This window comes from Fusarium oxysporum, chromosome VI, assembly GCF_013085055.1.
Source record: "Fusarium oxysporum Fo47 chromosome VI, complete sequence".
Classification (NCBI taxonomy): domain Eukaryota; kingdom Fungi; phylum Ascomycota; class Sordariomycetes; order Hypocreales; family Nectriaceae; genus Fusarium; species Fusarium oxysporum.
In genome coordinates this window covers 125,575-147,989 of record NC_072845.1, presented here as the reverse complement: position 1 = coordinate 147,989, position 22,415 = coordinate 125,575, and the positions used below count along the sequence as shown (strand labels likewise).

The 22,415-nt window shown below is 47.8% G+C and overlaps 9 protein-coding genes across 9 annotated transcripts; 3 read left to right on the top strand and 6 right to left on the bottom strand.

Annotated features, from left to right (window-relative positions):
• Positions 1-1,226: 1,226 nt before the first annotated feature.
• Positions 1,227-1,931, bottom strand: FOBCDRAFT_320145 (uncharacterized protein). The gene is made up of 2 exons (XM_059612039.1): positions 1,638-1,931; positions 1,227-1,572 (listed from the first exon to the last, which is right to left on the bottom strand). Exons 1-2 carry the CDS (start codon positions 1,800-1,802, stop codon positions 1,306-1,308), a joined length of 432 nt encoding a protein of 143 aa, XP_059467304.1. The 5' UTR covers positions 1,803-1,931; the 3' UTR covers positions 1,227-1,305.
• Positions 1,932-2,643: 712 nt separating this feature from the next.
• FOBCDRAFT_39150 (frequency clock protein) lies at positions 2,644-5,479 on the bottom strand. Its single transcript, XM_031195477.3, has 2 exons — positions 5,115-5,479; positions 2,644-5,055 (listed from the first exon to the last, which is right to left on the bottom strand). Exons 1-2 carry the CDS (start codon positions 5,278-5,280, stop codon positions 2,693-2,695), a joined length of 2,529 nt encoding a protein of 842 aa, XP_031028622.2. The 5' UTR covers positions 5,281-5,479; the 3' UTR covers positions 2,644-2,692.
• Positions 5,480-8,345: 2,866 nt separating this feature from the next.
• FOBCDRAFT_250934 (uncharacterized protein) lies at positions 8,346-9,510 on the bottom strand (the record flags this gene model as incomplete). The annotated part of the gene is made up of 6 exons (XM_059610928.1): positions 9,414-9,510; positions 9,005-9,295; positions 8,884-8,965; positions 8,541-8,793; positions 8,430-8,510; positions 8,346-8,392 (listed from the first exon to the last, which is right to left on the bottom strand). The coding sequence occupies exons 1-6, from the start codon at positions 9,446-9,448 to the stop codon at positions 8,346-8,348; spliced, it is 789 nt and encodes a 262-aa protein (XP_059467303.1). The 5' UTR covers positions 9,449-9,510.
• Positions 9,511-10,133: 623 nt separating this feature from the next.
• Positions 10,134-11,379, top strand: FOBCDRAFT_39124 (uncharacterized protein). The gene has a single exon (XM_054704879.2). The coding sequence runs from the start codon at positions 10,280-10,282 to the stop codon at positions 11,171-11,173; it is 894 nt and encodes a 297-aa protein (XP_054560854.1). The 5' UTR covers positions 10,134-10,279; the 3' UTR covers positions 11,174-11,379.
• A 206-nt stretch (positions 11,380-11,585) lies between these two features.
• Positions 11,586-12,419, top strand: FOBCDRAFT_240562 (uncharacterized protein; the record flags this gene model as incomplete). Its single annotated transcript, XM_059610312.1, has 3 exons — positions 11,586-11,605; positions 11,644-11,798; positions 12,373-12,419. 3 exons carry the CDS (start codon positions 11,586-11,588, stop codon positions 12,417-12,419), a joined length of 222 nt encoding a protein of 73 aa, XP_059467302.1.
• An 816-nt stretch (positions 12,420-13,235) lies between these two features.
• On the top strand, positions 13,236-17,331 carry FOBCDRAFT_224868 (uncharacterized protein). Its single transcript, XM_054704878.2, has 3 exons — positions 13,236-13,694; positions 13,785-16,505; positions 16,565-17,331. The coding sequence occupies exons 1-3, from the start codon at positions 13,633-13,635 to the stop codon at positions 17,244-17,246; spliced, it is 3,465 nt and encodes a 1,154-aa protein (XP_054560853.1). The 5' UTR covers positions 13,236-13,632; the 3' UTR covers positions 17,247-17,331.
• A 545-nt stretch (positions 17,332-17,876) lies between these two features.
• FOBCDRAFT_137613 (uncharacterized protein) lies at positions 17,877-18,080 on the bottom strand (the record flags this gene model as incomplete). Its single annotated transcript, XM_054704877.1, has 1 exon — positions 17,877-18,080. The coding sequence occupies one exon, from the start codon at positions 18,078-18,080 to the stop codon at positions 17,877-17,879; it is 204 nt and encodes a 67-aa protein (XP_054560852.1).
• A 2,317-nt stretch (positions 18,081-20,397) lies between these two features.
• On the bottom strand, positions 20,398-21,876 carry FOBCDRAFT_224866 (uncharacterized protein). The gene has a single exon (XM_054704876.2). The coding sequence runs from the start codon at positions 21,641-21,643 to the stop codon at positions 20,837-20,839; it is 807 nt and encodes a 268-aa protein (XP_054560851.2). The 5' UTR covers positions 21,644-21,876; the 3' UTR covers positions 20,398-20,836.
• On the bottom strand, positions 21,859-22,302 carry FOBCDRAFT_224865 (uncharacterized protein). Its single transcript, XM_059609671.1, has one exon. It carries the CDS (start codon positions 22,210-22,212, stop codon positions 21,925-21,927), a length of 288 nt encoding a protein of 95 aa, XP_059467301.1. The 5' UTR covers positions 22,213-22,302; the 3' UTR covers positions 21,859-21,924.
• Positions 22,303-22,415: the final 113 nt, after the last annotated feature.

The window sequence follows — 22,415 nt, the reverse complement described above, 5'->3', positions numbered from 1 at the left end:
ACCGTTGTTGCAGTTATGAGCACTGATAACCTTCTTAAGCTACCTATCCGAATGTCGATTCGTCTTTTACTGAAAGTTCTCCATAGGCTACGGGTTGAGCTTTAACGACTTTAATACATCTTTCAATACTAATTCGAAGCAGCGATGGCCACAAGGCCCTTCAACCCCTTTTCCAGGAGTGACAGATGAAGACTATTTAACCAACATCTCTGGGGAGACCGGATTATTACACATGAGCCAAGATCCAACTCCTTTGCTAGCTACCCGGATCTCTGGAATGACACCTGTTCTGCAGCCCAAATCATGACTATATCGCCTGTTGTTGGATCACAGCATCCCATTGAAACCCTGTCAAAATGACTATAGTCCCTGGCTCAGATCTCTAATGCTGCATCTAAGCATCGGAAATCAAAGCGTCCCTCGACGTTGATTGAAGCTGCGACTCGCATAGCTCTAGACCAGGTTTTCCCTCCTATGATCAAGTTAATATCCTAGTAGCAAAAGCCAGAAGGCATTCGGAAACTTATCCCGGAACCTATACTCATTATGATTGTGAACTATTAGATCGAGAAAAGGGTGATAACAATAATCGATTAATTTAAGGGAGGAATTGTATTGCAGCTAGTAAATTCAGGAATTTAAAAAAGAAGCATCGGCTCAGGCTTGAGTCTGAAGAGCGAGACATAAAATAGATTAATTGCACCTGTCTAGCTGCGTAGCCAACCTAACTCGTCAGGCCTAAGAATTGAAAGTGTAGCTTGCAACATTCTGTCTAATATTATATTGTTATTCAAAACTATATCACCAATGAAGCCAAGCACTATATCGAGACCTCGATATTATAACTACATAGGGGGTTCCGAGACTAAAACATATATCAAGGATTTATTCGCATAAACCTTTCAGAAAGTCATATTACTCATTCAATATTACCGGTAGAATCAGTAACCTTTAGGGTTATTCTAGGTTTAGTAGTCTAGCACTTCGGCAAGCTTAGCAGTCTTATGGCTTCCTATTTCTACAATCTTAGCTCCAAGTTCTGGAGTTAGAGTATCGCAGGAGTGGCGTCTAGGTGTTTCGTGCGCTTAGCGGTATTTAAAGCTCAGCCTTATTATTACCACTCATGTAGAACACCACGAAAAACTTTTTGGGTTAATATTAAACCCCGATGCTCTTCCGAATAAATAAGCGTAGTAATATCTTCTGTTAGTATATTTCTCAGTAATGATAAAGTGTTTCGCCTTACTTGGAAGTTTAATCCCGCCTGGCCTGTACCTCCATGCCTGTCTCTTCGGGCTGAGTCCCTTATAGCAATAGTTCTAAGGCCTTGACCATCTGCAAGACTTCAATGGGGTTACTGTTTGTCCGTATGCGGTTGAAGATCTCTTGTGCCTCCTCAGTCGACCGTAAGCGTATCATACTATATAGCTCACGTAGCTGTTCCAACTCGGTCATCAACTCGCTATTGCGCCGTTTCAGGGCTGATATGCTCTTTTCCTCCTCATTGGTACGGTAGACGCAATTTGTAGCGGTTTCAATGCAGCGCTTGCACATAGGCCTGCCGCCATTGCACTACACTTATGTTAACTTGCATAATTCTTGCATAAAATCAATAACCGCGTTCAGGGAGGTCTTACTCGCATCTTCTTCTTTCGACAGGATTCGCAGGCCGTGCGAGTTCCCGCTCGAGGGATCTTGATAAGGCCAGAAAGCGAAGACTGAGACTGGAAGTAAGAGATATCCTCTGTTGAACTCGATGCTGGTGTAGTGTTGGGAAGCAGTGGCCGGTATCTACTCGACATAAGAAGCCAGGACGGGATTGCGCGTGCTAAGGCTTTCTAAACGACGAGAAATATATCATAAGTGGTCCTGATGTGATTTTGCTCCCCTGGGGCGAGATCGTGTTGTTTAAGAGAGAGTGGTCCATTTCAGAGGGAGAATATTTAATAAAGACTGCGTGGCTGGAACCCGGAAGTTATTATCCGGTTTTGATGCCAGTCCACGTTTCTTGTTGCTGTTTGTCTCGTAGATGGGCGAATCATCGGCTACGGGAGGGCTAAATTATCTAACCAATGGGTTTTACGTCATATAAACGTCAGAAAGACAAGCTCGTGGCTTCTGGGGGGCGCTTAGTCCAAATAAGATCACCGCCAACAATGTTCCAAGTGCACCATATCCCATAACGCGGCAAACGTTGTGTGTTTCTTAATTTCATCAAAATTTACCGTCGGTAACTGGGTTTAGCGATGCCCCGAACGAATGACGAGATTTCTGCTGCGTTTGTTCGTTTTATGTGGGCCCCAGTAATCTTGGACGTTTTAAAAAGGGGGGGGGGGGGGAAACAATCAACAATGCAGGGAATAGCATGATCCCACCCGTTATTACCCTATAGACATGAAATTTTTTCCTATACCCTATGTATCATTGGCATCACGTTCATACCGAAGATAAAGGGTGACTGGAATAATAGACACATAGGGTATAGATTAACCTTGAGGGCAAATTTGTCCACGGAATATTCATGCTGCGATTATATCTCCTTCTGGAAAAGTCATGAGTTGTTCAGGAACTGTCCTGGCAACTGCTATCATATTCGCTCTCTGCTACCCCAGTAATAGGTAACAGGGCTATCATCGTCTCACTGGGCAATGCCTGTAGTGGCTTTCTGGTTGGAATGGCATGATATTATCGGTCAGCCTATATCCTCCTCTGACGACCCAGCGTTATATGCATCCATAGATAGATCGTCATCTTCGCCAGACGTGGAATTTTCGGTGCTGAATGGCGGAAAAAAGCTAGTAGGGGATGGCAGTGGAACTGGTATCAGTCTCTCCGTGTGCCATGACAGATACTCAATCTCGATATGCCGTGAATCTTCGATTGTTTTTATTTCTGAACCGCCGAGAACGGGACCAGAAGTTGACATCGTCGCCCGGTGACGGATGATCCTTTCTATGCTTTCATTCGACCTCCCAATCTGAGGCCTGGAAGACCGTGGGAGAATATCTTGCTTAGGCCGCTTAGTATCGACAAATACCACAAAGTGATCATCGGGGCGAACACCACCAAGGCCGCACGGATCTAAGGGTTGCTGCCTTATATACTGCTGGTCGTTGTTCCAAATCAAATCCAGCTCGATATCGCTGCTTTGTTCACTCCCATCGTTCATCAGACCCTGAACTTCATTATTATCACCGCCCACGGCCGAACTCTGCTGACGCAGGTCTTGGCATCGATCCGTCAACGGCTTGTAGCAGGTGAAGGACCTGGATGTTATTCGTCGAGGAGACCGAGCGAATTCTGATGGTTGCTGAGAATCCTTTCTAGGCTGGACGCTTGAGAGCGTGCGAGTGGTAGGTGATAGATCAGCTGGATCACCCGTCAAGTCAGTGCAGAAAGGTGCACCGCTATAGTATGTGATAGCACCTTCGTGGCGTTGCCATTTGCCAGCCGACCCTGCGGAGTATTTTATGCCCAAGCCCGACTCGCCAAGATTTTCGTTGTCCACGACTGCAGAAGAGTAAACTGACGCACCCCGTGAAGTGTGCCCATCTGACGAATCCTGCTGAGCAAATAGTGGCTTGTAGCGGAAACTTTCAACTCGAGCGCAAAGCTGCGGATCAAATGCAGGCATATCCTTACTTAAACCGCTGAGATGGGATTCATTACTAGTGAAACGGCTAGTTTCCTGGCGCTCGCCTTTCTTTTGCGAACCATCGACATTACCGCCAGAAGGAGTCTCTGACGTGTCATAGCCAGAGCTGTAGCTACTGAACTTGGTATCCTTAGATCCGCCTCGCCATCGAATTTTATGCGCGTCAGGGGATAGTTGAAATCTGGTGCTGATTTCGGATATGGCGGAGCGAACGAAGTCTGGTGTCACATTAATCAAGTGGAGTTGGGCCAAGTTGTACAGCAGGTTCAAAGACACCCAGCCTTCAGCGTCTAGGTGGATGTCCTGGATACTCTGCTGTCTAGGCAATAACTCGGGCGGCAGTAGGTCCAAATGCCGGATGTAGTTCATATTCTCCGATGGAATCTGAGCACGATCGGGATCCAAATCACAGGGCCGCGTGGGTCGCTGTTTTGACGGAGGCAAGGCTAGGGAGGACGGCTTGCTATCAGAGACCAAGCCACCACCATCGCCCCCAATCTCCATGTTGTCCTTATTGGGGTCAGAAGCCGACCCATAGTCACTTGAATGACAGTTGTTTCTCCAAGTGCAAGATCGTTGTTCTAGAGGGAGGATTCTTGCTTCCCGGATAGGCTCAGTTCCATGAGTGGGTGGTTCGTGGGCGGATGATGGGTCCGCCACCTGTGCATCCGATACAACCCGCGCCATAATGAAGCTACCACCCGGTCGCATAGGCGGCATCTTCGAGGTATTGGCACCGTTACTTCTGCCTGTAAAGAGCTGTTCGAGGCGACGAACAACAAGACTCTTCCGCTCCTTGTCTGTCATGATTACATGTCGTGGGTACAGGCCATCGGGAACATCTCTTAGATAATCCTCGACCTTGCCCTTTGATGATTGGGTTGAAGTCAAGATGGGGAGGTTAAAAGGGGTGCTTGAAGACTCGGCACCGGCTGACATGGAGGCATAAGCGGAGTCAGCTGGCCAGAGACTAGAACCTGGGGAGGAAGGAGTACGTCTGCGCTGAATTCCAGATTTGGAGTATATGTGATCGCGGTTATGGGGGCATATCTTTTTCTTCTTTTGCGATGATGGCACCTCTGGAGACCCATCGAGATCGGTGGCAAGGTCTCTTAGTATGACTTCGAGCTCCCTCTTTTTCTTTTGGGGCAGCCCATGAACCTTGATCTCAAACAGCTTGTCTTTACGGAGGGTGGCTGGACCCGGTTGCTTATAGCGCCTGAGTTCCTTCCTAAGCTGCTGAATCTCAAGCGTTAGGTCATCGATGACGCTGCGATAGTCATCAACGCTACTGCTGTGCGCTGTGAGGGGCATAGGAGGGGCGACCTGATATTGAGGATGCGAGTATGGATTCTCTGTATTCCATAGATCAGATTCTTTCCGGAAGAAGGGAACATTAACTATAGCTTTGCGTCAGTTTCTTCTAAACTACCGGGAGTCCGCTAGAAGTAGTGCATACCGTCTATGGCATCGTTATTGGCGGTCGCGTTATGGCTCGAGTCGTTATGCCATTCTGGCGGGTCGTTTGGCCCCGTCTCATGACTGTCGCTGAGGGAATTGAGATGGAGAGATTGATCGGTTGTTGGTGGCGAGGTTCTATGTGAACTACTTTGATTTGAAGGCATCTTAGTCCTGTAAGCATATGGGACGTGGAGCGAGACCCTAATAGGACTGCTTAATTGTCAATGTCGCAAGAATTCCGAGTATACTCATTGTCAGGCTACATTACAGTAAGATTTCCACGCAAGAACTTGACTTAATTTGGCAGTTTGTGAATTGGAACAGAGACGGGAAAATGGTGTCGCGTGGAATGCTTTATGTGCCTGAGCGTTGAACTCAAATAGTCGTATGGTGATGATTAATGATAAAACGGCCGTGACGCTCCGGGCGGAGTATCGTGCGCAGTATCTTGAAGAACGTACGAGTACGGGCAGGATGTGAGGTCGAGGGGGCATGCTGAATGTCGCCCCAAGCAGAGACGGGGCAGGTCACTTGCCAACGTAGACGCACCGATTAGTGGGGATGTGGAGTTTAAAGTGGAGGGCGCTAGGATCCAGGAGCTCGGGTCCGGGTCCGGGTCCGCGGAAGAAATTTAAGGACAGGGCAGGGCGTGCTGGAGGTGTTATTTTGGTTGGATGGGGTTCCTGCTTAATTAATAAGGCTGGGCGTTGAATGCGGTACGAGCATGAGCATAAGAAATATTAGGAGACAACACTATTAACAAACGCCGGAAGCTGCAGCGAGAGAAACGGGAAATTTGCGGACAGTTTGGCAATGCTGCGATGGATTGCAAAATGTTCACAGGGATTACCTAGCCCACCGTGAGCCTGACTCAGTTAACTGGGTGGCTTGCTAGGCAAATGATCAATAGATAGATGCTTTAGGTCTGAGACTCTACCCAGGGTCAGGCCTCAGGCCATTACCGAGCAAGGAAGCATCGCGGAAGAGGATCGCCGGATGAGGTTCCGATTCGCTTTATCGCCTACCGTGGTTTGGGCTGCAGATGTACAGAACTCGACCTTAACGATGGGTGCACTTTCGTGGCTGCCGAGACTGGAGAAGGCCCCGATATATATACTTACATCATGACCCAGTATTGGGACAATCGATCGTTGGCAATTTACGGATGTGGAGTAACGGCAGCCGTAGGTCTTCGGTCGTTCGGCAGTAATCGGATGCCAGTAGAGATACCAATGGACTTGGCACACTTGAAGCCAAGTTAGGACGGTCATTTTGGGATGGGATGTTGGATGTGTACGAGGCGGTCTTCTGGCTTTTTCGGCGGAGCCAAGCTTGATGCCTGAGGCAGAGAACGTACTCTAGACTCCGCTTTTCCTACAGCCATATCTAATTCCTGGCCTTCATCTCCTCAGAAGGTCACCCAATTCTCAACTTTCGTTGGTGACTGGAGTCTGTTTCGTCCTTCAGCGCTTAGCTGCTTACCTCGTCGTATCATTCATTAATGATGTCGCTTTCTCTGAAAGCAGGCAAATAAGGTGCGCTGAGTGCGAACCTTTCACCCTCACATCCCCAACTCCTACTTTAGTGTCCACTCTGCTCCAGCTGCCATGTCTTGGCGGTGTTGGTCTCGTCTTCTCTGAATAATGGCGATCATGGCTGGCTGCCTTGCCAGATTCAGTCAAGACACTGGCGCGGAAACAAAACCATCCGTGAAACACGGCAAAGTTCTCACCCCACTTTGTCAACTTTTTATCGCAAGGGGCCCTACCCGGATTGCTATTGGCTTAATTTGAGCTTGCTCTTCCCCACCAAGCAGCCCCCTTGAGAACATGATACTCAAGTGTCACTTTTTTCTCTCGTTTTTCTTTCTTTCCCGTTCGGCGACGCGAAGATCTCCCATCAAAAGAAAGGCGGCGCTGCTGACGAGATCATAATCGAAGTTAACGTGCCCTATAAACTGCTAGGAGCTCCTCAGGTTCCTAATCACCTAGTCATCACCCTTCAAACTTTACATTTTTATTTTTATAGTTTATGCTTTATTCTTAGTGGGTGTGTAGCATGCGGCTGACCCCCTATTATTGCTCAGGATGTCATACGTGACAACCCTTCCCCACAAGCCCATTGCAACAGGATCCGAAAACCATGTGGACAGACCTGCCAGCGAAAATTCTCCGAAGTTGATCACGGGTGACTTTGACTTGGTAGATCTTTCCTCTCGTCCTTGACTCCATACGTATCTGACAAGGGTATTTTAGGTTCGGGCAGCCTCCTTGTGCCTTATATGCATGACTGATGATCTTATCGTTCGTCGTGCTCCGTTATCTGGCACAGAAATTCTCGAAACCTTAGCTCAAATGGAGCTTCTTCTAGGCTTAATTCGGCACGAGGCGAGAAGTTCGTTTTAAGGAACCTAGAATCAGAATGTGAAAACCCTTCTTGAAATAAATATGGCACAAATTGACGCTGCTGTTATTCGGATTCTATGCCAGTTTCGTTAGATAGCGGCCTGCCGAAATAAGCTATTCAATGATTGTACACTGCGCTAGGGGAAATAGCCTCGAGGTGCGATTGCTTGCTGAGTTCACAGAACGATTTATTGGTTTTTACTAGTAGAACTAGTAACCTTTGGGATTGTTATATTTTTAGCTATGTTGCATATCTAATAGTTATATACCAGTGAGGTACATAAAACAATATAAGAAATATTTCTTGCAACTACCTATGATTGTAAATGTGCAATAGGATTGAGATACAGAAACAAAGCCGCTACCAAACGAGGGGCATTATAATAATCAAAGCTTTATTTCATAGGGCCATTATATAATATGAGTTCAAAAGATTCAATTAGTCTATTCTTTTATTATAGGACAGGGGGAGAAAGAAACATATATATCATATCCTTATCATAGTGACTAAATAAGTTATCTTTATTGCCTCAACTTAATATAAATATGCATAGGGTCACAAATCTAGTACACTCTATATCGTTTTTCTCTCTCCGAACCTGACCCATCAGCCGGCTGGGTCTTCACCGACTGTGATTAACTCGGCTTCATTGAAAGTTTCTTGGGCCCTGTCTAGTAAAAACCAATTGAATCTGGTACAAATTTCTTTATCTCACAGGAACAATGACTGAATATTTCCATGTTACATGCCCACAGTCTACGGCGATTCATATTGTTATATATGGTATTGCCATTCCAAAATCAAGCAGCTTGAGATTGCTATATTAGGTGCGAATGTATTCCACTATCTTCTCGAGAGCAATACGATCACCTTCCACCGTCCCGGCAAAGATCTTGGGCGCTCATACCTCTGTAATATCCGCCATCCAAATCAACAACCCAAGCATCATGGTTTACGTCAATCAGGTCATTATCCGGTTTGGCATCCCCTCAAACGATTTCAGCATCATGTAGTTGACCAACAGTTTCTCGAATTTGTGTGGCCAATCTCTTGCTTAGCGCAATTGGCGTTCCCGAGTGCACTGCACACGTTAGTATTACACGTTCACAGTCAATATAGGTGAGTAAAAGCCCAAAAATAACGCCGTCGTCGTTCCGCACCAAAGCATGGAGGCGTGAAACCGTCATTTTGTTGTCAAGCCGTGTTCCGTCGATCTTCCTATACGTATCCAGCTCATTCTTGAGGAATTGCTTGTCGCCGGGGTGCACGAGCTTTAAGAATGCAATTGTCCCATCGTTCAAAAGCACTTTACGCGGCGTATGAGAAGGGGGTCCGATCACCTTCTATTGGCAGATCCGTACTTCAGATGGGCTAAAAGGCACCCGTGGCGCACAGAATTCATCGACAATAAAAATGCCAAATCTAGGTTCTCCTTGGCTGTTTCTGTCCAGTTGCGGTACAAGTTTATCGGAAACCGCTCACAAGGTATAAACAAAAGTCTCGGGGTTGAAAAAGTCGTTCAGGGTTGGTTGCGCTGCCTTGTCTCGAGTGGGTAATTTCCACAAAATGGGGAGCAGGGGCTCGACAGCCCAATCCCAGAAATCCTCGACAATAACACCATTTATCTCGAACTCTTCGACAACTTGCAACAAGAAGAGATAACGTGCTCTCAACTCGGGCGATGCAGAAAAGTTGTCGGCGGACAAATGTATGGCAAAGCGTTTGACATTGCACCTGGCCACCAGCTCCGAATTGGTGTTTCTATCGCTGAAACTGAATCCGATGACAGAGGAGATTGAAGGTGATAAGCGCTCAATGCAGCGCAGAGAGCGGCATAAATCGATCGCTTCCTCAGAGCGACGAAGGACGAATCCTGTTTACGACGCGATACCGAAAACTAGCAGTCTCGGTTGCCGGGCGAAACATTCTCGACGTACCTGCAATGGGCCGAGATGAGGCGAGAGGCTACTTCAAGGAGGCATTGATCCAGGAAATCTCTTCAAGTGTCGAGCAAATCATGAACAATCGCCATAAGTTGTATGTACGTCTCTCTTGAAATGGTCGTAAGCAGAAGGATATTTTCCACCAAAAAAGTGAAATGCGGTAGCTTTTAACCTCGATTGGCGCGGGGTCATACAAACGTGGGCTGGCCGATTATGGGTTGGTCATCAAGATACTTCGAGCACAGTACCGTCAGCTGTTGCTATGTACACCTCCTTGACGTTCGTGCGCTATAAGCAGAAGAGAGTTTGCGAATGGACAACCGATTTCGACCAACTCTGTAAACAATATCAGCTTCTCCAATTAAACTCACATGGTCCGATCAAATTACGCGGAGCCTATCCATTAATGATATTCCAAGGAAAAGCGTTCCGTGCTACATGTCCAATCGGAGCCCTGTCAGGCTCACGACTTTGTTTTCTCTTCCGTGTTAGCCCCGGCGCAATGAACTTGACCTGGTTCTTCAAGGGTACATGCCACTAATGACATCATCGCGTTGAGGGTTGACCCGCTGAGACCTGCTTGTTCCCTCGCTTGGATTCCCCCCACCTTTTCTTGTGCCCTTCTTATTTATAACCATTTGCTATCTGTTCGCATTGAATCCCACTGTGTCCAAGCTCCCTTCCTAGCATCATCCAAACCCTGCTTCAGTTCAACGGTCGAGGTTCATACCAAAGTGCTTCAAGTTTTGGCTCTAGTCATTCAACATTGGACGAAGCTGACTCGGACAAGTCGACCGTTACAACGCTACCAGAGATGGGTATCGTCCACCCTACCTACCAACAAGACCCTCTCGGCGACGATATGCAAGCCTACGATACCTACGCACCCACACCTGACGAGTATTTCATGAGTCAAGACCCTTCAGGCATGAATGCCTATGGTGCGGTACCTCAATCCCATTGGAGACAATCGTGGTCTCCTGAAGATGCTTCCTTTGCCGAATCAACCAACATGACCGCCCCCAATGTCTTCGCCCAAGAGCCCCGATACAACTACGCCTACGATCCTGAAACCTCTACACAGTGGGACTCTCCTGCTACCTCCACCCACAGCTATCCTGTTCCATCACCGGCCACCGACCCTACCAGCTTAGATATTCCTGTCGGTGACACAGAGAGCCGTCGCAGTTCCTCATCAACAGAGTCCGACAAGCAAAAACGCAAGCGAAGCACCACCAAGCCAACCGCCACCATGTCAACGAGACGTACGTCAATAAAGGCAATCAAACAAGCTACCCACGAAAAGCCCAAGGGTCGCGGAAGCAAAGCCAAGCCAGCTTCTCAACCTACAGAAGAGCCTTCTCCCCAGTCAGACGACGAACTCGATGAGTACAGCAAAAAGTTCAAGGAGAGAAACCGAGTCGCCTCCAACAAGTTCCGTGTCAAAAAGCGCGAGGACGCGAAGAAGCTTCGGGCCGACGAGGAGAACATGGAGCAGACCAACCGCAAGCTGTTGAGCTCTGTATCCGACCTCACTCAACAGGTCTACGAACTCAAGATGAAACTCTTGCAACACACTGACTGCGACTGTCGCCTGATTCAGGAATACTTAGCCCACGAAGCCAATCGGTACATTCACGGCTTAGGCGGCGATAAGAAGCAGCAGACAACTGCGCCTCGTCCTCCTCGACATTTACCTCACTACTAATAATGTTTCTTAACAAAAGCGAATCACTATGTATGACTAGGATATATGAAATGATGACTCTGAACCTAAACATCACGATCTAATACGACACGACATGACCTGAAGGTCGATACTGAAAAAATCTCTTTCCAGACCCCGGGGGTGATAGGAAGGGCACTTTCAGAAAGAAGCGATATCTGCATTTAACTTATGACCTTATTTTTATTTCCTTTTTGGTTCTCGGTACTTTGGGACGGTATCACGACAACAACGGCGTTGGTAAGTTACGTTGTATAAAAGCTCTCAGGTTCAAACCTATCTCAGAAAATAGCATCAAGCCTACCTAGCCTTCAGACTGTGTCATAACGCCGTATAACGCCGTATTCAATATAATCCAATGCTGGCAAACATGTAACAAAATAAATTGGTTACAATGAAGACCAACTCCTGTCAGTGCGTGAATTGTAAAGCCACAAACTCCAAAGCAAAAGACTTGCCAGTGCCCAGACATCACGACCAGCTAACTCTGGTAGTAGTCGATTCCCGCCTCAACATCAGGAGCTTGCGGATGAATCGTCTCGTTTGTACCAGGTCGCAAACGTTACAAAGAAACTCAGTACCAGAAGAAGTACCTCGCCAGCGAGGTGTGTCTGTCACGCCGCATAAGTGACACCGCTTGACTGGCTCGGCGCCATCTGCTATAGAGAATCTCGAAAGAGGCGATCGGGATGTAAGTTTACGTAGCCCTTTTTTAGCATATCGTTGATGCCCCAACGACGTTTGGCTATCGCTGGTCGAGGCATGCCTCTGTGATGTGGAGCGCACCACGTCATCTAGAGTCTGAGAGATGTTGCTGGCGAGGTATGCTATGGCCGATAAATCTGTTTCGCGAATGGTAGACTTGCCGGGGGATTCGTTCAGAAAATTGGTTTATATCGTAGGCTTGAGCGAGCTTGTGCAAGGTATGAGCATCTTGCACAACCTCGTTTGTCAGAACATTCAAGATATTTTCCATAAGGAAGGGAAATAGCTCATACCTTCTGGACTTTGGCCGTGGTATCGGCATCGCGGGGTTTGGAGTCGGTGATTGATTGTAGGAAGAAATTGCTAGACTCCGTCAGGGACTTCTCGGACGGCGAGATCATAAAGATCATAAAGATCGGAGGATGTTAGAAGAATAGAATAGAGAGAAATTAAAAATATGGCTCTAACAAGCTGAGGCAAACTATCCGTAGATATATTAGCGGACAAGACTGATAGAAATTGACCGTGTTATGGCACACATGGCCGTGTTTTTCATTAATAACAAATCCGACTCGTAGAGAAAAGCTAATGGGACTTTGAGAAACCCGACGCATGACGTCACACCGACGTGAGGCCAGATTTGAACCAATAGTGAGCTGGCGGACATGATACGCAGGAAGGCAAAGTGAAAATGTGGAAAACAGTTCAGGGCCGAAGAGGATTTAGGCTGGGCCAATGAGAAAGCCGTACCTTCGGAGATGGTCCGCCCGAGAGTGAGCTATTTTCTCTGACTCCCTAACTTCCCCTCAGTGGAGCAAGGGTTTTTGCTTTTCAGGGTCTACTGTATAGCCACATCCACAAAGTACATGCCCCCTGATGTGCACGTACTGTATTGCGCGACGCCCAGCTCTGTTCGCCACTGAAGATCGGGAGGTGTTAACTGGCTACATCATCCCAGCACCTCGCCACGTCTTTGCCACAAACAATACCAACAACAATTCTAAATCATTGTCTACACCTGAGCTATGGCTTTATGCAAGGCTTGAAACCTATGAATTACATACACTGGTATCCCGTACCTTAGCATGCAGAATAAAAACAGCTGAAATTCACAAGCCAGCAGGTCCCAAGCGATCTTGTACTGTAGCACTGGGTTAAGCCCCTGTAACTAAACTACCGACGTGAGCCAATAAGATGCTGACGGACCACCGTCCCCGCCCCATGGTTTTAAATGTACAGTACGTACTGTAACTGTCTGATGCTACCCCTCAACGGAGCAACGGTATTTTAAGGGTTCACTCCGTACAGGAGGTCCTGGAGTAAGGACCCATGCCGCAATGTCTGTACCTCGGGGAACCGAGAGCCAATTTCCGCAGGTTTGTTCAGACAGTATCTTTGCTACAACATCCATTAGCAAACTCAATTTTGCAATCAGGGGTTTTCGTGCTCGGCACTGGCCGTACTTTAACCTGTGACAGTCATCTGAGCTTCGACCCCCGTTGAGTTGTCCGCGTCGCCCTAAGCACATTTAAGATCCCGCTTCTGGTTAGTTCAGTGCAGGGCACCTAACCAGCCAACCAGAGTTGTTATATCACCCGGCTCCAGCCTCGGAGCGGAGCAACACGTCCGTTTCTGCAAATAATGTAAGGTGACAGTACCCAAATACTTGCTGCCCGCCTACATCCTTAGACCATCTCAATTCCAGCGTGGATCTGCTCCGTCGTCAAGGATTCGCCATGGCCATGTCATGCCCAGCCTGGAGACAAAGCGAGCTTGTTCGTGAAAGAGAGACTTTCAGGTTTGACACCCCGCTCTCCCACCGTCATTTTAGTCTCGTCAAATACTGGATTAGCCATCAAGTGAGTGTTGACTGATCATGCCATTGCAGATACGACCCGGCTCTAATAGCAAACTCCATATCCAACTCCCCAGACAATCTCATCCCTTCCTACGGACTCACCACTTCACCTGATGCCACCTTGACTGCCTTTTGCCAGCTGGCAGCTTTGCGCCTCAACACGTCCAGAGCTCTTGTGTCACTCTTTGATCGTGCTAGACAATTCGTCGTTGCCGAAGCTACCCAACATGTTCGTCTGCTCCCCAATTCAACTTCACAACAGACCAATGACGGCCTCTGGCTATGCGGAACCAATTTCCCTCGTTCTTTTGGAGTTTGTGAGCGTGTTGTCATTTCCTCTACCAACTCGGTACTATCCCACCCCCTGCTCCCTTCCCAACTTCCCGTTACCGTTATCAATGATCTCGCCGATGACGAGATACTATGCCACCGACCCTACTGCCATGCTTGGCCGAACAACCGCTTCTATGCCGGAATACCACTTATAACCCCCAGGGGCATCGTCATCGGCGTCCTTTGTGTCTTTGATTCTCAACCGCGATGCGGCTTGGATAAGACGTCAGAGACTCTCTTGCGAGACCTTGCCCAGTCTGTCATGACGCATCTGGAAAAACGACGTGTCAGTGAGAGACATCGCCAGGCAGATCGTGTCACTCGCGGCATTCGAAGATTCTTCCACGGACGCAATACCAAGACCCAGATCAAAAATGACCAACAACTCGCAGCAGAACCGAGGCTTCGCACTCCAGGAACCGACTTCAGCCCACAGTTCAATTACTCCAGCGACATTAGACTTCGTGAGGACCGGTTGGCGAGCACTTGTGCAAGCGCAGCTGATATCATGAGAGATGCGCTTGAGGTTGACGGTCTCTTGCTACTAGATGCTTCACACTCGCATCGTAGCCCTAGAGTAGAGAGTGGGTGCAATTCTCGCACCAATGCTAACGAATCTTCGAGAAACACACAGAAGACCCATGGCCAGCTTGACGCCGATGATTGGTGCCCCGTTCTCGGCTCCTCCGTCACAGCCGAGGCCAAACAAGACGGGAATTCTTACTTTGGCCACTCAACCTTATACGCGTCAACTCTCAAGAAGTTACTCCGCTATTACCCACGTGGGACAATATGGACTTTTGACAGCGCTGAGAGCGACGCAAGCGATATATTGAGCGACGACAGCTCGGCAGATGCCACTGATGAAGGTCCCATGACAAACGAGACTGGCGAGCTATCGCCAAACGACTCAGGATATACTCCCGGCCAGCATCACATTAGACAAGAGCTTCGAAAAGCTGTATTGACACTCCTACCTAATGTAACGAGCGTAGCTTTCTTCCCCATCTGGAATGCTCAGAAAAGGCGCTGGTTTGCCGGTGGATTCGCCTACAGCAACAAGGCGGGACGGGTATTTTCACCCAGAAGGGAACTCAGTTATCTACGAGCTCTCGGCACTGTTCTTATGGCCGAGGTGTTGTTTATCAAAGAGCGTGAGGTGGAACTCTCCAAGCTGGATGTGCTGGACTCCATCTCCCACGAACTTCGATCACCGCTTCATGGCATCTTTTTTGGCGTAGGAGTTTTACGTGGTGGAAGTCTCAATCCTTCTCAAGACGATGCACTGCTTTCTGTCGAGGCATGTAGTCGCACTCTATTGGATACCATAGACCAGATTCTTGATTGGAGCAAGATTAATCATTTCATCTCATCTCTCGCAACAGGACCGGAGTACACATACACTGACGTGGACAGTCGTGCCCTTCGCTCGTCTCGGAACAACAGTGTCGAGGCAGGCATGATGAGCATAGCTTCTGACGTCGATCTCCCTCTTCTGATAGAAGATGTTATAGAGAGTGTACATATTGGCCACGAGTTTCAGAAATTGTCACATGGCCAAACAGTGCAATTGTCCGATCTGCCCAGGGACCATGTCAAGATTATGGCCAACTTCAAACCCAGTGTTAATTGGAGTTTCCATATACAGGCCGGCGCAATTCGACGAATTGTCATGAATGTATTGGGCAATTCATTAAGATTCACCTCGAGCGGCGCTATCTATATTCAATTAGAACAATTAACAACCGACGATGCGGCTACACGCCTTGTCAGGCTGACTATTACCGACACGGGCTGTGGTATGAGTCGCGAATTTCTGGCAAATGATCTTTTCAGTCCCTTTACGCAGCAGAACATGATAAATGCGGGAACCGGACTTGGTTTGAGTATCGTCAGACGAATTACTCAAGCTCTGGGCGGAACTATCGAGGTGCAAAGTGCAGCTTCTGTCGGCACCACAGTGCGTATCAATCTGCCTTTGAAGCTGAGCGAGGAAGCTGTTGAGCCTAAGGAACCTGTCGACCCTACCCAAACTATAGATTCAGTTTTGCAGCATGACTCAGCAAAAGATGTTGAGGGCTTAAAGGTTTCTCTTGTGGGATTTCAAGACTCCGCGGCCGAAAATATCGACAACCCCCTCTTGGAAAGCCTGATAGGCGAGAAAGAAAGCATATCCTGCGCATGTCGATACTGGCTAGGAGCGAAGCTCGTTGAGATATCAGAAGACCAGCACGAGGTTCCTCATGTTGTGCTTTGCGACGACCGCTCTCTAAACAAAGCGAGATCGCTTACGCAAGGCAACAAGTCTATCTCGTTAGTAGTCGTTTGCCAAAATGCAGTCATGGCCCGAAAACTAGAAGCAGCTGAGGCTCGTGACACTGCATATGGCGAGCAGAATATTCTTTTTACGCACCGACCGTAAGTTGCCCATCTCATTAACCCTTCGCTGCCGTAAATTGACTTGAACCCCAATGCAGTATTGGTCCGCGAAAGCTCACTAGAATCTTTTCACCTTTCACGAAAAGTTACTCCTCTGGAAGACCACACTTGAAGGTTCTGCCAGCCTCCAGCGAAGATATTCAGCTCGACATCCCAACCTCCAAAAGACAGATGATCCCCCCAACACCGACTGCGATCGAAGGGGAGAATAGAGATATTCTGGGTAGCACCCTGTCCAACTACGCCCAAACATCTGAGTGGTATCTGTCCAAACAGATACCAAGGTCTCCTCTGACCGCACCACCAGCGAAGTCAGACCCCATGTGCGATGAGTCAGCAACGAACATTTTTTTGCTCGTGGATGATAACCCCATCAACTTGAAAATGCTCATTATGTTTATGAAGAAGCTCAACTTGCAGTACAGCACTGCTACAGACGGTCAACAAGCTGTGGCCAAGTACAAAGAAAGCCCCAAGAGCTATAAGTGCGTGTTTATGGATATTTCCATGCCCGTCATGAACGGCTTTGAAGCAACACGTGCGATACGTGCAATCGAAGCCGATGGCGCTATTACCAAGTGTCCCATCTTTGCTCTTACTGGTTTAGCATCTCGTGATGCGCAGCAGGAGGCTTTTTTAAGTGGTATTGATTTGTTTTTGACTAAGCCAATTCAGTTGACTGATATTAAGCATTTTTTGGAGTCAAAAGCGCTATTATGAGTCTAGCGCGAAGGAACCTAATTCATGCTATATACACGATATACCCAGGTGTTTATTAGTACCCCAAGCAATATTATTATGATTATAACTCGAACGAAATGATGGAGTTTACTGCCTCCCTTATCTTTCAGAACTGTGACCCGAACATTCGCCATTTATATTGCAACGAAGCCCCCTAAGCGCCAGGGAGGATCGTCTCCGTTTCTGGTGTCGGGAAGCTGGTTCCCGTTCCAGATTGCTGTCATCCCAAATTCCAAGCACCTGAATAAACGATTGACACGGTTGTCGTTGCGTAAGCCATCTATTCGTAACAGGAAGCCGCTCCAACAGAAAAAGAGACCCTTGCAATCTGAGTGTGGAAGAGTTCTTGCATAGACTATACGTAGATGGAATCTATGCCAGTTTCGTTAGCAGCGGCCAGCTGAAATAACGTATTCAATAACTGCATGCTGCGCTAGGGAAAATAGCCCCGAGATGCGATTGCTTGCCGAGTTCACAGGATGATTCACTCGTTTTTACCGGTAGAATCAGTAACCTTGGGGATTATTCTATTTTTGGCTATATTGCATGTCTAGCAGTCCAGTAAGTTTTGCAGTCTTAACGGGAAGAGGCCTCGCTTACCGGTGTATTCTAGGGCGACCCTAGGTGCATAGAGTGTGTGCAAACCTTTGCAGCGCCGCAACAGTCCCAGTGAGCCTCAAGAAGGTGGTTTAGATACTCTATTTCCGCTTCCAGTCGACATCGCTCAGCATTCAGTGCCGAGTTCTTGGAATCTTGCCCTCCAGAAGAATCCAGCCCCGCTAAGCAGCTAATGTCATGCTCCTCGTTGGTCATTATAGGTACTTGCTCACTTGATAACAGCTTTCCCTTGGGGCCGTATACAGATAAATTTGGGTTCGATTTTTCTGATTTCCAGCCTCTTGGTATACTCTCGCAGTCGAAGGGAGGGTTAGTGCAGGTTGCATACCGGTCAGGTACGTAAAACAATATAAGAAATCTTGCAACTACCTGTGATTGTGAACGTGCAATGGGATTAGGATACAGAAACAAAGCCGCTACCAAAAGAGGGGCATTTATTTCATAGGGCCATTATATATACCGGTAACATGAGTTCGAAAGATGTTTTATTATGCTCTTTCATTATGAGGGAGGGAGAAATGAAGCATGTATTTAGTTCTATGAGAGCGAAAGTACGTCACATTCTTATCAAAGTGACTAGATGACTTATTTTCACTATGTCAACTTGGTGTAAATATAGATAGGATCCCAGGTCTAGTGCTCTCTATGTAGTTTTTGTCTCTCCGAACCTAACCCCATCAGCCGGCCGGGTCTTCGCCGACTGTGATTGGCCCACGAACAATTTAAGAAAATGAAGGTTACGTCATTTACAATATTGCACGGTTTACACACGCGGGGCCCTGGGCGAACATCTTGTCTGACTCATCAAATTACGAGAATCTCTTGTCTGGGCCTGTCATGAGCGTTTCTGGGTTCTCTAATCTGTCCATTTTCTAATATCCCTCAATCTTGTCAACGCGTGAATCAAGTCAGGGTACTAATCTCCGACCTTCGCTCCCAGCTCCGCGCCCTCATCCGGTTAGGGATCCATGTCGGGCATCGAACAGCTCCCTCAGTACGATGAAGAGGAGTCTCTGGCCGATGGTCAAGGCGTCAAGTGCGGGGTAAGACGCATTGATGTAAGTAAGTAGAAGTACCCAGAATCGCGCCGCTTATTGGTCCCGGCATCTGACCATAGGGCTATGGAAGCTACAATGCGACGTTCAACTGCGCTGTGTGAATCCACCGCCACGAAAATACCTCATTTGGTTACTATGATGAAAATATGATATATATTCGTCTCTTTCCCGATCCCTCCTTCTATCCTCCCACGACGGGAAAGTAGAACGAACAAACGGATTCCATTCTTTTGAACCCATGCGATATATGATGGCCCTATGAAGCAAAGCGTTGATCATCATAACGCCTCCTTATTATGTCCAGATCCACCTCACTAATAAAGTAGTGCTTTCCCGTATCTCCGGGACACATAACGAACAATTTTACCACCTCCTAAGGTGTCTATCAGAGCAGGAGGCCCTGGACATTCTCCGCAAATTTCGCAACGGCGCGCTGTTGCCAGATATACTAATTCATTACGAGTTTCCTTATTCTGTTTCCAACACCGGCTCCTCCAATGCCGCCCGATAGTCTATATCTGGGCTCATCCATACCCTAAATTGCATCTTATGCTCTGCCGTACTGCATAGAGCAACTGGAGGTTCGGGCAAGCTAGCCTACCATCGAATATACGACATCGTATGACGCAATAGTATTATTGTACCCTTGAGTTACGAACATTTGGATACCAGCAATATTTAGTGTGTTGGAGTGTTACGGTGGGGGAGATCAGCTTGAGTATTGACTGGCGCGAAAATTCCCTAGGTTCTTATCTTGATTTGGCCATTTTCCTGTGACCAGTCCTCCTGTAATAAAGTATAATGGCTAGGTAGTATCGAAGAACGTTCTGTTTGATTGGGGAATAGAATATTCAACTACCCTTTGGGTCTGACGCCCAACATCTTTGAGGGCTGGCCGCCGCAGTGCAGTAAGGGTCGTCCAAGTCATTGTAAGCAGTGTTTAGGCAATCGACGTCACACCCCTCATCGTGTGATTCCCCGTTCACGCCTATTCCGCATTCACACGGTTCGATGCCGTCCGCTTCTATTTTGATAGGCCTATTCAACTGCGAAATCTGGTCGTCATAATCGATGTCCAAAACGGATGCTCGGTTTTGTGGCGGCATGCTTTCTGGTCGATCGACCTTCGTCAGTCGCACCTAAGTTATGCCTATATCAACCATCTGCTCCAGTTTGCACTCCGCGATAAGATCGTTGTGGGCACAGCTTCTTCAACGACTGCTGTGATGGCTATCGTCATCTCTCCTACATGTCAATCTAAAGCTGACTTTGTTCTTGGTCTCTGCTGCGGTGGCTCGACCTTGAAAGGACGAGACATTCAGTTGGGGCTTGGATCGGTTGGTGCCACATGGAAGGTGATTTACTGAATATAGTCAAAGCCAGTATATTCAAAATCTACAGTAGCTACATCGTTCGGAAAGATTGTGACTATGTATAAGTTGTATATTTCCTATGTCAGGGTTAAAGATATTCGTGTCAACGAAATCCTGGGCATCAGGAGATATACCGAAATGAGCCTCGTAATAGTTAGCACATATTGAAGATGAGATAAATCATGGAAAAAACACCCCGTGAACCCTCGCATTCGTATCCAGGGCGTCATAGTTCCATATTCACACGCCGGTTCCATGTCATATCCTCTGTCCATGGATGGCTTGATGCTTGAGTTTCGGTCTTAGAACGTGTCTGCACCACCAAACCATCATCCTTTGGCGTTCAGCCCTGTTCATTCTATGCATTCACAACTTCTAGCTCTCAGATGAGTACACCGACCGGTGTACTCCAGTTCAGGCAGCACTTCTTTGACACCCTTTCCGGTTCGTCATCAAACTCCTCCTCGAAGTTACTGTTAATTACTTCTCAGAGGACCTCTCACTTGCGCTTCTCGCCGCCCTATTCCCCGCGTTCTTTCTCCCATGTTTCTATCTCTCCTGGATTAAAGGCACCAACAACTTCCTGGCCTAAGGCTTTGCCAAGTCTCTCTCGTAGGCCTAGAATCGGCCAAATGGGAACCCTTGTGTATTCGATCTTGAGGCCTGAAACGGCAGCATTGTCATCGTCGAGCGGCGCCTTGAACGGGTCGTGGAACTTTTCCAAAAATTCCTTTGTTACGTATCCAGTGTGGACAATAAACTCCAATGTGTCCGTGTCGTGGGTGAGGATCCTCAATTTGAGGTCGTGAAAGTTAGGGCACGGGAGGATGCCTTGCTCTGGGGATATTCGTAAGTCACGTCTGCCAGTGATAGGTGGGGAAGGGTAAAAGTGCTTCTGCGCCATCCCTAAAAATACGCCCACGAAGTGCGCATCGTGATCTGAATTTGAAGGCACGAGCATGCGAGCCCTGAGTTGCTGGATACGAAACACGGGCTCGTTCCATGGTCTCCCTGGGCCACATGCAAGGCGAAATGAGTTGTTTCGGACTGACGCCAGCTGGGTCTTGCCAATATAGCAGATCATGGGTAGATTAGTAGGGCTTTGATTTGGAGGGAACTGCGTTGAGACTGATCTGAAGGAAGAGTAGGAAGACTTTGCCTCATCAGAAGGGAAATTCCACAAGATCTGCGCGGGCACAGCATTACGATAAACGAGACCGCCAAAGTATAGATGGAATTCGGGTAAGTAATGCGGCTCACTAAAGGCTTTAGGCCATAGCGTCATGAGGGCTGTCTTGACGGCATTGGAAGTGAGGATAGGGTGCATCGGGTCAGGCAGAAGAATATATGCGAGCGCGTTGTTAAGAGTGATGATTGTATTCGACGGATTGAGGTGCCCTGGCGAAGGTGGCGTTGCTGGGGATATCGTAGGCTGAGGTGTATCACATGGTGGTAGTTCCTCCCATTTCACACCGAGGAGTTGAGCATGTAAATCAGTCCAGCAGATGGGGCGCACAAAGAGCGCTGTGCCACAGTGTTGCTCAAAGATGTCGTAAAGGGAGTTCTTGGCTGGCTGGTAGATGTGGTGGGGGCGCCTCTTGGGTGGGGTCACGACAGGCGCTTGCGATGTGCACGACGTCGTGTCTGGTGATGTGACACGACGGTTGCCGTTGCGTGACGGAGTGGTCGATGTAGCAGAAGAATGTGAGGTCGCCATGTCCACCAAATTGCGCAACTATTCGATGAAGTTACTATTCGGCAAAGGTGCCTTATCGCGAAGAGGATTAAGGTTCTTTCTAAGTGTTCTTTGCAGGGTATTGTGTGGTATTTGATGGAGACACAACCAGTTGAGAACGTGTTCAATAAGATAAGGGATGGCGGTAAAAAGAAAACCATTAAAAAAACAGAAGAGGTGATTGAAAACCTCTAGATATTCACGACGGGGTAAAAGACGTCGAAAAGTAAAGGAGGGGAGAGAAGGAATAGGTGATGACGCTTGAATGAAAGGGCGAGCTACGTGCCATTTAACGTTTTCCACAGCTATAAAGAGACCCCTGCGCTTTCTCTGAGGCTTATGTGGGGTGGGTAGATAATTGCGG

What these genes read in the sequence shown, in the direction of transcription:
- FOBCDRAFT_39150 (XM_031195477.3), bottom strand. Translation starts at nt 5,280, where the DNA reads ATGCCTTCAAATCAAAGTAGTTCACATAGAACCTCGCCACCAACAACC. An exon ending in CAATAACGATGCCATAGACG is followed by an intron (nt 5,056 to 5,114) that starts GTATGCACTACT and finishes GCAAAGCTATAG; the next exon opens with TTAATGTTCCCTTCTTCCGG.
- FOBCDRAFT_320145 (XM_059612039.1), bottom strand. Translation starts at nt 1,802, where the DNA reads ATGTCGAGTAGATACCGGCCACTGCTTCCCAACACTACACCAGCATCG. An exon ending in GTCGAAAGAAGAAGATGCGA is followed by an intron (nt 1,573 to 1,637) that starts GTAAGACCTCCC and finishes ACATAAGTGTAG; the next exon opens with TGCAATGGCGGCAGGCCTAT.
- FOBCDRAFT_224866 (XM_054704876.2), bottom strand. Translation starts at nt 21,643, where the DNA reads ATGCACCCTATCCTCACTTCCAATGCCGTCAAGACAGCCCTCATGACG.
- FOBCDRAFT_39124 (XM_054704879.2), top strand. Translation starts at nt 10,280, where the DNA reads ATGGGTATCGTCCACCCTACCTACCAACAAGACCCTCTCGGCGACGAT.
- FOBCDRAFT_224865 (XM_059609671.1), bottom strand. Translation starts at nt 22,212, where the DNA reads ATGGTTTTCTTTTTACCGCCATCCCTTATCTTATTGAACACGTTCTCA.
- FOBCDRAFT_224868 (XM_054704878.2), top strand. Translation starts at nt 13,633, where the DNA reads ATGGCCATGTCATGCCCAGCCTGGAGACAAAGCGAGCTTGTTCGTGAA. An exon ending in CGTGAAAGAGAGACTTTCAG is followed by an intron (nt 13,695 to 13,784) that starts GTTTGACACCCC and finishes ATGCCATTGCAG; the next exon opens with ATACGACCCGGCTCTAATAG. An exon ending in ATTCTTTTTACGCACCGACC is followed by an intron (nt 16,506 to 16,564) that starts GTAAGTTGCCCA and finishes ACCCCAATGCAG; the next exon opens with TATTGGTCCGCGAAAGCTCA.